Below are 13,813 nucleotides of genomic sequence, written 5' to 3'. Positions count from 1 at the left end.
TCCTACCCCCTTAAATTTTTACACTTTCGATCCCATATACGTTGTACCCTTCCTTATAAGTGGCAAAATTCTGTGAATTCTGCGAGGAAGTGGGATTAATATTCTGTGCATTCTTTGCCACCTTCATGCGCTTGGCCTCGGCTCGGGACTTGTAACAGAACTCGACCAAGGCCACCAGCATGGCCAAGCCCAGGCCGCCCACTAGGATGTAGAAGACCCCAGCCACATTGCTCAGGCTGAGAGCGCTGGTCTTCTCCTGTAAATGCACATGAGACACGGGTCAGTGGTCAGGGAAAGTACAACATATCTGTAATAAGCATTCATATGCATAAACAAGAGAATATTTAAAATGGCAGTTTTACGTCTATGTGGATACAAATGCACAGCTCAGGACAGTAATGTTAAAACAATAACTGTGCTAAGTAGAATGCGCTATTGGTTAATGTGCCCTTGAAGCGATGCGAATGGGGGCATTCAACAATTCTGCTCAAATGGGATGGATTTACTAAAGCCTTTAACATTGGCTTGAAAGTTACATACAAAACCAGCAATGTGGTTTTAAATCACAGTCCTTACATTTCCCACATGCTAATGGCTGTAGTAAATATTATTTCTTTGTTGAATTCACAGTTATAGCAGGGGTTAATGTGCTATGCTTAGCTGTGATATGAATTATGCTTGTGTAAGAAAGCCTACAGGACCATTTAAAGGGATGCTCAAGAGAGGCATCTGAATGGAAGGCATAGCATTAGACACAGGGAAGCAGATGAAAGGCATTGTGGGTAAAAGACAGGAGATCGACACACATATACACACCTACCAAAAAGGTATTTAGGGGCTGTCAGTTAGATATTCTTTTCAAATATTAGTGTACTGTACTGTGCACAGAATGACCACGCATAAAACACGACACATAGACACATATAGAGCTTACTTTTGTGAAAATTCAATTCTTGTTTGCACTGTAAAAGGTGGTAATGTGCAATTGTTACCTTTAAGGATATATCTTCCTTTTTTTTTAACCTTGAATTTTAAAATGTAATAAAATAATTAAAATCATTTAATCATTTACCTTTTTAAATAATAATAATAAAATCTTTAAAAATGTATTTTAAGTTTGTTTGTGTAATCATATGCAGATGGATTTGACTTTACCTGTTAATTTAGATGTTACCACACGAAGCACTTTTTTTTTTTAACAATCTGTCCAATAATAGCAATAAATTGGGGTTCCAAAGGTGAAATTTTAAGAACTAGACATACTAATATTGATCAACCGCTAACCTGAATATTGCCTATGGTGGTTACAACCCTGAAGCGGAGATAAACTTTGACTATATGGCTATGAAAACAACCTATGCCTTGTTGCAGAGAGTGTACTGTTTTATATTCCCATTTTTGTTGTATTATAAAAGTGCAAACATGGCAAAGCAGTTTTCAAACAATGTACATATAAATATTTCAATAAGCATCGAAATAAAGCACACTAAGACAATACAACAATCGACAAAACACAACCAAACAGCTTAACACACTATGAAAGACATTTAAGAATCTTGGACACCCTTGTAGATGGTCCTACAAATGACCTGAGAGAAATCATGTTTGTACTGGAACAATTTGAAGTCTTTCGTTGTATGTGCTGGATATGAATGTCTGAGAACTGCAATTCTAAACTTGGCACAGCTCAGGCCTGCAAGTAATAGCAGGATCTGTGATTCTCAGAATTAGAAGCTGGAAGGAGACCACTGATTATGGTACAGATATTACAAAAGGTGCATATGGCATAAGTGGCATGCATTACTTTTTAATTCTCAGTGGATGGTACCAGATATTAGTAGCTCTGCAGGCATTAGTCAAAGAATCTCACCAAGGCATCTCATGCTTGTCTGTGCATTGTCTGTCTAAAATCGTTTTTTTTTTTTAGTCATTATTATTTAAAATATGGGTAATTCCCACTAATCAAAAATGTGCTTGATCACATAGAACCTGCAGCGACTAACCTTACTTCCAGAGTCCTTGGCTCCACATTCACCTTTATCGTACCACCATTTGTTTTTCAGCTTGTCTAAGGTGCCTTGCTCACTGAGTTTCAATACTGCAAGGTTTACTGGCGTTCTTCACGTGGGAAATAACATAAATAACATTATCAATGTTATTTTATGTTATTATTACATTCAACTTTCTCTTAGATTTCACCTTTTCTCTCCTCTTTTCTTTATTGCCATAGCGATTATGACGTTGATGCGCCATTTGGCCTAAGCAAATGCAAGTTTTGCAGAGCCAGATGTGCATTAACGTATCGCCTGAAGTAAGCAGCAAGGACAACAGCGATGTGTACTGCACACAATAACCAATCAGAATACCAGTGGCTATTATGTTTATGTGTGTGTCCTCTGGCAATGGTTAGCAATGCTTAACCTGTCAGTGTTGAAGAAAATGTCCGCCTTTGGACTTGTGGTTCCTGTGTGGTTTTGCTGCTTACTTGAGTGTTGCATTGAGTTACCCATCACTTTGCTCTCTGGGGCTGACCTTGGAATCACCTCCCCCGCTGCCGCACTCTCCCTTGTCGTACCACCATTTGTTTTTCAATTTGTCCAACAGGCCTTGTTCATTCAGTTTTAGTACTGCGAGGTTAACCGCATTTCTTGAAACGATAAAACATAACTTGTAAGACAGGGTGAGCCAACTTAGCAATTGTCAATGGTCCTCTTTCAAACCTGCTGATTGCTTTTCTCTGTTTTCAGCATTTTAACAAGTAAGAAGAAATCATATCTCCTCCCTTTCAAAATATGAATCTGTTAGCAAACATAAGTCAAATCAACTAATATCATCAGTTAAATGTACTTTAGGTGAGTTTAACTGATAAAGGTGGCTCAGAGTGCCGTGAATAGAGACGTTTAACGCAGTACTCACATCCATAACTAATAGCAGTGGCCTGCAAGTAGCATTACTTGAAGAAGGACAGCAGAACAGCAATAAAAGCTGGTTATATCTTCATCATATATAATTCAATCTTCTCCTAAGGCCCGCCCACCCAATTCTTAAATCTGTCCAGATTGGTTGCTGTTCACAGGAGGAGGAGAAATTGAATCCCACTAAAAGAAGACTGTCTCTAATAAGGCTGAGAGATGGCATTATGAAATACATTTCAAATATCAGCATATCTTCAAATACATTTACATAGGTAAACCCAAGCAGTGCCACCTGTTCCTTGAATATGGCTAAATTTAGTTTGATTGCCAATTTGGAGGTTCAAAGCACATCTTTGTTAATGTTCTTAACGAAAAATGTGTACTGCAAGGGTTTGGTAAAAACATTTCAGCAATCATTACATTATTAGAAATAGGCAAAGACAGCAATAATTAATGAATATAGAAAGATGAGAGACATGATAGGAGAGGATATTAGGCAAAACCTTAAAACATTCAAAAGACAAAACTGAGACACAACACTTAAAATACAAAATCTCAAAGATATATCTCTAAAGATTAGCATTCGGTTAAACTTGAATTCAAAGCATGAAAAAATGCACTAATATAATGTTTATCTTTAAGATATAAAAAAATATATATTATATATATTTATTAAATAAGGAGGTATTCATATATGTAAGATATAAATAATGAAGTATTCATATATTTTTTTAAATTTGTCAAAAAAATCTGATAAGATAAATATTTTCTTTCTTTAAAAAAAGAATAATTAATCTTTGACTAATTTGGCTCTAATGTATCCAGCTACTACTTCTATCTCTTTTATACAAACCAGGACACATGAGCACAGCTACATCAGGGTAGGTGGGATACTATAACAACATTGGACACATTGTTATACTATTCCACCCACCTTAATGAGGATCCTTTGGGGGTGGCGATGCCGTAGCCTTTGGAGTCCAGGTTCCCTCCGACCTTCATGGTGTCACAGGGTTTGCGCTGCTCGATGTACTCGTTCATGGTAGACTCCAGCAGATAGGCATACTTCCCCTTTGACTTCCTCACCCGCATAACACCTTCTGCTGTCGTCTTAACAAATACTGAGGGCTCCGCACTTTTCATGTATGTCCACATTTTGTCGAAAAGAGCGATTTTGGAACGCTGGAGAAAAAATGATTACGTAAACTCTGTTAAATCTTAGTTACACTTTACAATAAGGTCCCACTGCTTAACTAAAATTAACTAACAAACAAATCATTTGTTACAGTATTCATTCATTTGTGTTCATGTTAGTTTGTTAATACAGCTGTTCATGTCAGCTTAGGTGCATTAAAAAATATTACCAGAAACTTTTGATTTTGATAATTTATTAGGAAATGTTCATTAATACATGCTTTAGAGTTATTCTTAATTTTTTTTATCATAACCAATATAGTTAAATAATGTTAACAAACTTTGTTACTAAAATGGCCATGCCGAACAAATTTTTTCAAATTGCTGTAACTAAAGCAATTTAGTATTTAGCTTTGCATTTTATCTTAGCCTCTTAAACTCAAACTTAAAAGTTTGTGCTATTCATATTTAAAACAGTCATACATTATATATATAGTAAAAAATAATAATAATAATTGCAAATGAAAAAGTAAAGAAAAAGTAGGCATCTGGATTACATGGGAATTAAGAAAATGGGTGTCTTACCCTGAAAAACTCTTTCGTTGAACCAGAATCTAAAGTTCCGTAAGCAATCTCTGTTTGCTTTGCTAAGTCCTCTGCACTCTCAATTGGAGACACCATCCTTTCCACTGTTAGGAAGGCAGCCAAATTAGCCGTATAGGATGAAATTATAATCAGGGTGAAAAACCACCAGACACCTCCAACAATGCGGCCAGAAAGAGACCTGATGAAAAAAGACATGATATCATGATCACAGTTCAAAAATTGTATTCTCAGCTAACAGGCTATGTTGAAAGCAAACTGCGTTCGATGTAAAACTCAACCATATAAATGTTTTAACATTATATTTCCCATGACATGCAACTCATTGTATTGTTGAAACTGTGACATCTTGTGTTATCTCTGAAAAGATATTTACAGTATGTAAAAGAGTTAGACTAAGGTTTTTGAAGGCAACATGAAGTCTGAACAGTAGCTTCACTAATGATTTTAAGGTATTTGTGAAAATAGCTGCTAGGTAGAATTTGCTTTGCCTGCTTAGATGAGTCTGCGTCATGCATAATGAATAATGAACATCTCAATATATAATGTTTAATCTTAATTTAAAAGTGTAGTATATTTATGAATTTCAGCATATAGATGTAATAATTTATCTTAAATAATATCTTTCGACCATAACATAACTTGCTTTTCATACAAAAATGCATTTGCCTTTATAAAAGCAGCATTTCTTGAAAAAAATGGCATGTAGAAATATAAAGAACTTATAAGTCAAAAACAAACCTTGGTGAAATATCACAGCCTTGTCTCATAAAAGCTCCAAGAGAGAACCAAAGGCTGTTGAAAATCCCAAACTCATTGGTTGACTCGTTGGTCTGGATCTGGCCGTCCTCATATTCCTCTGTGTGCCACTCATATGGACTGAAACGACTGACCAGGAAAAGCACCACGCTCACGCCGATGTAGGCAAACACGATACACATCCAGATCTCATAGGCCAGAGGGTCCAGGAATGAGAACACTCCAGGCTTGGACTTCTGAGGCTTCTTGATCATGATGGAGATGCCCAAACTCATGAATGGCTTGGAGAAGTCGATGACTTCTTCTCTGACTAAAGTGATAGTCAGTGGAGCCACTGCTATGTCCGCTTTCTAAAATGAAAGAGATTTAATTTAATTCAATATATTTAATTATATTTTTTGAACTGAAAAATGTTTGATCAAAGAAAAATATTTATGCTCATCATGGTTAAGACTACTTTTCAGACCAGCAGCAGCTACTTGTCAATTATGCCCAACTCTGAAAGTTTAATAAATAAACCGTTCTTACCCCATAAACCAGTTCTCCAACCATTCCATTCCAGATCTTCGTCTCTGCATCTCTAGCTCCATATTTGCCATCTTCCACTATTTTCAGCTGATATTTAAATCCACAGTGCTTTGCTATTTCAGCTGCCAAGTCCACACAGTACCCCTCATATCTTTCATTGTCCATAAAAAGGTCAGCATTCTTCTTTAGCATTACATACGGCGCTTCCTGAGAGCGACAGCAAGGAACACCTTGTCAGAGCTGTGCACATTTTTACTACAGTGCACATATTTCAACAGAACAGCATAATAGCATGGAAAACCACAAGTGAAACCTACTAGAATGGTGGTGACAATCACAGTCTTGTTTTCCAGCCCCATTGTATCATTTGGGAAGAGATCAGACTTTGTCACGACCATTTTGTCAACTTCATTCCAATAGCCAATCTGAAAAAGAGAGGCATTTGTGAGTATCTTATGACTTATGTTGTAACTTATGATTTGAAATGATAAAGCATGCTTTTCTGTCCATATACTTTTCTTAGAACAGAGTCTTACCTTAACTGGCCCATTGCTTTTCAGTTCCATGACATTAACGGTGTAATTTACCCTCTTTCCATACTGGTCAAACTGAATGTTACCAGTGAGACCATCAACTCTCACCTGCATGAAAAAATATGACAGTGAGGAATTGTTTCCTTTCTTTTTTTTCTTGGAAAGATGAAATATCTAAAGTGGGCTTCAAAATACAGTAGTATTTAATTCTGGGAATAAACAAAAAATGTATTTTACAAACACATTTAAGACCCAATATTAAGAAGCTCTGTTTTCTGTTCAACATTTTTTATCAAACATTAATTAGAGATTAAATTAAATGTGAAGTAGAAAAAATTTATATTGTGTTCTGACAAATTAATCAATTAGAATTATTAATAACATATTAATGAGATATGATTACTATTAATAATATTTAACAAATATTAAATTGTAATTAAAATAGTTCTATAAATTTCTTTGTGCTCATCGTATGGCAGGGTGGCACGGTGACTTGTCACCTGTTTTAGGGCACGCTCTATCTCAACCCCCTGTGCCCATGGTACAGCTGGATTAGCCAGGCAGTCTCCGTTGTTAGCTCTACGGGAGATGTCAATTCTCTGTTTGTGCAGATAGCGGAAGGCCTCAGTCATCACCTGAACTGCGTCATATGTCAGTGCTGAAGTGTACTGGATACAGAGAGAGAGAGAACAATGAGTTAGTTATCAGGGGAAAAAATCTGAAGGTGGTGTAGCAATTCAAAATGTAATTTGTGGTCCAGAATTATATTTGAAATGAATAACACATGGCAAAGCCATATGCTTTTATTTTAACATGTACTGCATTTGGTGAAGCCATCTCTGAAAAAAAAACAGCAGGTATATTTGAATTTCATTACATTTGAATTCTACTCACATACATTCAAATTCTGTATTCTATTTGTTACCTTAATGTAGGTTCAATTCATATTCAGGATTCGTTAATAATGTAAGAATGACACACTTGATTTCAGTCCCAGGAAATTAAACACCTACTTTGTCTTGGTGAGAAGACAGATGAGACCACATTTTATCTGGAGTACAAATTGACTAACAAGCTTGTCCTGTAAATGGCCTGAACTATGCAGGCATTTAAATGAAGACATTTTATGTTCATGTAGCAATTACCTGAACATCTTTTTTAATCAAATTTAGCAAAGCTGTCTGAAATAAAATAATTAATGGACGGACACAAACCGGGATCTCACCCGTATTTTGCTGTCTGCTCCAGGATATTCTTTTTCCTCCAGAGCTTCCCAGCGCTGGTCAAATTTGGACACCAAGGGGTCATCGAAATCCACAATCTGAAAGCCTGATACATTGGATCCACCATACTGGATTTTTGAAAGATCTCCATCCACAAAACCCTGAAAACATGACATGGTTTTTCTCAGCATTTTTTTTTTTTTCTCAACGTCATATGTTTTTCTTCGGTAGTGTTCCATTTCAGATCATTTACCAGATTTGCTATGATGTAGTGATATCCCTTCACATGCCTGCCAATAGTTATCACCTGCAAAGAGAATAATGAAACTCATCAAATGAATGAGATAAAAATAAAACAAAATAAAACTGCACTTAACATCTAAGCCATTATAATATATTTAAGACATGACAAGAAAATGCGAACTGCTCCACACTGCCGTCAAACAGACGGACTGAAATAAAAGCAGCTTCAGCAGTTTGCGTGTGATAAGGGCAAGGCACTTGTGATGTATTTGTGCAAGTGTGTGTGTAGATGAAGCTATATTATAGAGCCAAGATCAGTTGCATTGATTCTGGCGGTTGGTTAAACACACTTCTGCAGGCCTTAAATACAAATCAATAGCTCTTCCCTGAGGGTGCAGCGAGTCTGAATGAAAAACCCATCTCATGAGGACTTTTCTGCCCGCTAACAACGTTTGTTTGTGCAGCCTAATTAATGATTCATAGTTATGGTGCTCTTAGTCCTTAGTTGCTTTAATTATAGTTGCTTTTATTTTTATGTAGACTTATTAGACTTACAGTATAAGATTTATATAAACACAAACATTTCACATTTCTTTTGGATTGTCACTTTCTTTTTCTTTAAATGTTCTACCATTTAAAAGTTTGAGGTTGGTAAGATTTTTTTTTATGTTTTTGTTTTCTTCTGCTCACCAAGGCTGCATTTATTTTATCATACAGTAAAAACAGTAATATAGTGAAATATTATTACAAAACTGTTTTCTATTTTAATATATTTTAAAATGTGTTTTATTCCTGTGATGGCAAAGCTGAATATTCGGCATCATTACTCCAGTCTTCAGTGTCACATGATCCTTCAGAAATCATTCTAATATGCTGATTTGATGCCCAAGAAACATTTCTTATTATTATCAATGTTGTGCTGCTAAATATTTTTTTTCCAGGATTCTTTGATAAAAATGTTCAAAATAACTAATAAAATAAAAATCTTTTGTAGCGATTGTAATTGTCTTTGCTTTCACTTTTGATGAATTATTGCATTGCTGCTAATTATGGCCAGGTTGGTTGCTGTTAGTGAATATGATGCAGGTTTTTCAGCTGAAATTTTCCAAATGTATATTAAATTTTTACATGTGTTTATGTCTATACCTGCTCCATGATGTCTTTAACTTTGTCCTGCTCACAGTCAAGGATGACCCTCCGCTCCTTCTTGTTTTCTAGGTCCTGAAAGAGTGAGCGATATGCTTCATCCTTTTTCTCGTCCTTCATGTTGCCCACGTTGATGGCGGTCACCTGCCATTTCTTCTCAGCTGCTGTGTCCAGCACAACTTGGAGTGTGGTAAGTCCTGATTATGAGGAAGAGGAACAAATTAGGAAAACAAAGACCTCCAAATGTCGTTTAGACCCCTTATAAACTGCTTTATAAGTGACTTAACAATAAGTGGTTAAGAACTATGCAATGCATTTGCCACACCGTTTAGACTGTTTGGGTTGTATCGCCCGAGGGCTGACAGAAACCACAATGTGATCGGGTCAGGACTGTTTTTGCAATATTCATGGCAAGCAGCAATTCAGGGGTTATACATAATATAATATAATAAATAATTGTCTTTGTTTTTCTTTCCATTTTCATGTCTTTCCATGCTTAACAGAGTTGCCAGTTTCATTATTAATAATACTCCATGGAGGATTTGATACAGATAATACGACTCTAAAATTGGCATTTTGATTTCTGTCAGTCACAGGGGAGGTAAACAACTAAAACAATCAATTAAGCGTGCATAATAGCTACAGCACTTGTTTATACACAAGTGCATGTCAATGTAAGGGGAGTGTTTGCATGCAAGATATGTGTATTTGATTTTTTTTAAATACCATGTATGTAAAGTAGTTTGACCAAGGGTAAAATCTCAGGAAGTGCAAGGCACAGTGGGCTCCAATGTTTAACCTTTGTAAAATGTGTGTCTTGGGGACATGAGGATCAAAGCTTACAGCTATTCTTGGAGATAAGTGATTAAAAACTCGTTAGTAAGGGCCATTAGCGCTAACAAATGAGATGATAGCATTGAAATGCATTGTTACTCCGGCACACTCCAAAATCACTTCTGAATCTAGGAAATCCTGATGTGGGTCACTAAAAGACTAAGGAGCAAATTAGATGATAGCACTTCTGTTCATTATTGTTCCAGCACACTCCAAAATCACTTCTGAATCTAGGAATGCCTGATGGGTGAATTTTCAGCATCATTACTCCAGTCTTCACTGTCACACGATCCTTCAGAAGCCAATTGCTGATTTTGGTGCTCAAGAAACATTTACTATTATTATCAATGTTGAAAACCGTTGTGCTGCTTAATATTTTTTGTGTAAACCGTGATAAAAAAAAAAATCAGGACTCTTTGATGAATATAAAGTTCAAAAGCAAAGCATTTATTTGAAATATAAATATTTTGTAACAGTATAAATGTCTTTACTGTCACCTTTCATCAGTTTAATGCATAGGCTTACTTGCTGATTAAAAGTATTAATTAAAAAAAAAACTTATTGACCCCAAACTTTAAACAGTGTATTTGTATTTTACTTTTTTTTTCTTGTTACATAAACATGAGTGAAGCCTTAGTGAATAATAGTCCAATATCTGTCTATTTGTTTCCCGGTATGGGGTCTCCCTCATTGAACTGTGCTGTCAACTGCATTACATAATCTCATTGTCTCATTATAAGCACTACACAGCTGGATCTTTGTAGATTGTGAGAGGTGCTTGGCTGATTTAATTAGCCATCCCAATTATGCAGAGGTTATGGATGAGTCTTACAGTGAGGGAGAATTAGTCTTTGTGCACAGCCAATCATTTATTGATTATATAAGACACTTTAACATAAAGCAAACCACTAAAAGAACATAAAGTCCAATGAGACAAGGATCAGTGACTGTCTTTAAAATCCTTCAAGCTCAAACAAAAAAGAAAAGCACAATCCAAACTTTAGTTGACTTTATTGACCTGCTGAGACAGGGATTCTGGTGCTCTAGTATGTTTCCAGTCGTAAGCATATTTCTCTGTTGTTGTTTGTCATGCACCTGTCCCTTAAGACAACACACCACCTAACAAGCACTAGAGAGAGTGTGTGTGTGTGTGTGTGTGTGTGTCAGTGTCGCTCTGGGTCCCTTGTCTCATGCACTCCAGGACCGCGGACAGCACCACGCCAGATCCACATAGGCAGTAGGCAGGGTGACGAAATGACCCTCAGCTGTAGTCACTTACTCACTTCTGAGCTCATCAACACTGAGTACAAAAGAGATGCTGGGATCTCTGTCAGGTGGGTGATGAAAAAGTATCTAAAGAGATCAATTGTCCTGCAGAAAGCAACCAGTATGCTGTAAGAATCCACCATGTCTTCACATGCACGCCAATGAATGAAACACTTAGCTGGAATCTTTACAAAATTTATATAAGCACAACAACTACTGTACCATTATGGCCACCAGTTACTTTAAGCCTTAAAAATAAAAGGCTTTCCAGGGTTATAAATTATGAATTTGTTTCCTGCTAAAGTGCTCAATATCGGGCTTGAATAAACTCTTTATTAACCCATCAGCCATTTCTTCACTAAAACATTCACAATGTATTTAATGCAACAAGAAGTGTGCATGCCTCTATCTTTGAAGGTTATCCGGGCCAATGTAAAATGCAGTTGTGTGTGGTGGAGAAGGCTAAATCACTTTTTTTTTGTCTAATATAAATTCATATTCCAGTTTGGTTTGATAGTTACACATTTTCCAGAATAAAATACTTGTATTACTTTTATTCAGCAAGGACAAAAGTGATTACAAGTGACAGTAAATGTATTAATAATGTTACAAAATATTTCAGTTTAAAATAAACGCTGTTCTTTTGAACTTTTTATTCATTAAAGAATCTGAAAAAAATATCAAGCAGCACAACTGATAATGTTTATTGAGCATCAAATCAGTACATTAGAATGATTTCTGAAGGATCATGTGACATTGAAGTCTGGAGTAATGATGCTGAAAATTCAGCCTTGCCATCACAGGAATAAATTACATTTTACAATATATTAAAATAGAAAATAGTTATTATAAATTCTAATAATACTTCACAAAATTACATGTTTTACTATATTTTTGATCAGGTAAATGCAGCCTTGGTGAGCAGAAGAGACTTCTAAAAAAGTTAATATTAGCAGATTATAATTTGAAACCAAAGTTTTTTTTTTCCTTTAAAAATACAAATAACTTCAATAATACAGAAATACATATTTCATATAGCTTTTATTTGTTATTATTGCCCTTTCGTAGCCTTTATTTTTCATTGCCACCTTCTTTCAAACTATCAGTCAACAAATCCTCTATGAACAACACAAGTGTAATGAAGGTCGCAGACACACAGATGTACCACTATAATCCGGCTCACTCACAAATCATCATTCAGTACATTCCATTTACACGCGACCGAAAGTGATGTCTGAGTAAGTGTGTTATGTCGTACTGATCGTACTAAAAAACTCTGAAAATTATGTTCTTGTGTTTCACATACCAAAGCATGCAAATCATTTGAAAATATATATATTATGTATCCTCAATCTTCAGTATTATTTGCACAAATGGAGGAGTGAAATACTGGTTGTGGCGTTAAGTTTGCATTTATGTCAGAACAATCTCACCAGTGGAATGCATCATGACCACAGGCGCAGTGCTGCTGCTCTCACACTGTAACGTTGACACATTAATAACACACGCAGCACAATGGTTGCCATGGGAATGCAGTGTCGATTGACCTAATTAGTATGGCAGGTGATGAAATATGCACCTTGACACACGTTTACTACCACACACACAACCACACAGGTCTGAAATAAATAATGCAGCCAGATTCAGCCCGCAACAAAAGCAAACAGTCGCGAATGCACGCATGCAAAAACACACACAAAAGTGATTTTTTGCGGGGTGGGCATTGTGTTATGTATACATAATTAATATTAATAAATTATAAATGGCACATTGTGTACATACTGATCTTCATCACTGGGAAGTTGAAAGTAGCAACCTCACAGTTAATAAAACGTCCCCATTACAGATATGTATGACACCACGGTCCTTAGAGAGACACATCAACCATTCTCATTTGTGCCACAAAGCTCTCAACCTCCGCAACCATCAAAGAAATGGGAGGGTGGGAGGAAAATGAGGGAGACAGAGAGGGAGACTGAAAAAATGGAGAGTGAGAGAGACAGATATGCTTGAGGCAAATAGAAAGCTGAGAAACAAAGGCCAGTGGGTCCAACAAACACAAAATGAACCTTTAATAATTCTGTAGCCCACAGGATCCTGCCACTCTTGCTCAAGGTGCAAAACAAGCCTGTGTTTTATTGTAGATATGCCTTTTGACAGGCTATGCTCCCTTAATATACTTAAAATATGTGTGACTATTCAGAAAACAACAGCCATAATCCATAATGACTTCCCTAAAAACACATACGCAACAAGACACTTTACTGATATCTATTTTAAAAATCACTATTTATCTTCAACCCACGCATCTCATGTTCATATGGTATTGAATAATGCAGTGCAGTGCTTTACCTCGGTCACTGTCGTACAGGTAGGCAAACTTGTCCCATTTGTAGTACTCAATGAGACTCAAGAGAGGACCTTTGATGTCTGGTCGCATCTGAATGATAAACTGCTGATTTCCATCCAGGGGAAAGCTTGGTGTGATGAAGGAGACGTGAAGTGTCCCGCAGAACGACGTTATTGTGTTCACTGACTTCTTGTCATAAAATCCAAAAATAGCATAAACTCCCCTTGAGAACTGAGAACAGACTGGAAATAAAGAGAATCAATTAGAATCTGACAGACA

At 36.2% G+C, this 13,813-nt stretch overlaps 1 protein-coding gene across 4 annotated transcripts in view; it reads right to left on the bottom strand.

The window, feature by feature from the left end:
• gria2b (glutamate receptor, ionotropic, AMPA 2b) overlaps positions 1-13,813 on the bottom strand; it is a 30,520-nt gene that overhangs the window by 2,378 nt on the left and 14,329 nt on the right. The window contains exons 3-15 of one of the 4 annotated variants that reach the window (XM_079892823.1): positions 13,537-13,776; positions 9,085-9,281; positions 7,949-8,002; positions 7,698-7,856; positions 6,973-7,140; positions 6,476-6,580; positions 6,257-6,364; positions 5,940-6,146; positions 5,394-5,761; positions 4,635-4,833; positions 3,850-4,097; positions 2,533-2,647; positions 122-256 (exon numbers count right to left, since the gene is read on the bottom strand). In XM_079892823.1, coding sequence (XP_079748949.1) covers positions 122-256; positions 2,533-2,647; positions 3,850-4,097; positions 4,635-4,833; positions 5,394-5,761; positions 5,940-6,146; positions 6,257-6,364; positions 6,476-6,580; positions 6,973-7,140; positions 7,698-7,856; positions 7,949-8,002; positions 9,085-9,281; positions 13,537-13,776 — 2,303 coding nt within the window. Of the gene's footprint in view, positions 1-6; positions 257-2,003; positions 2,119-2,532; positions 2,648-3,849; positions 4,098-4,634; positions 4,834-5,393; positions 5,762-5,939; positions 6,147-6,256; positions 6,365-6,475; positions 6,581-6,972; positions 7,141-7,697; positions 7,857-7,948; positions 8,003-9,084; positions 9,282-13,536; positions 13,777-13,813 lie in introns of all 4 variants that reach the window. The other 3 variants (XM_079892824.1, XM_079892825.1, XM_079892826.1) reach the window with 3 other exon arrangements.

This window comes from Squalius cephalus (assembly GCF_949319135.1).
Source record: "Squalius cephalus genome assembly, chromosome: 14".
NCBI classification, from domain to species: Eukaryota; Metazoa; Chordata; class Actinopteri; order Cypriniformes; family Leuciscidae; genus Squalius; species Squalius cephalus.
Note: the sequence above shows the minus strand (reverse complement) of the source record. Positions and strands in the feature narration are given on the sequence as shown.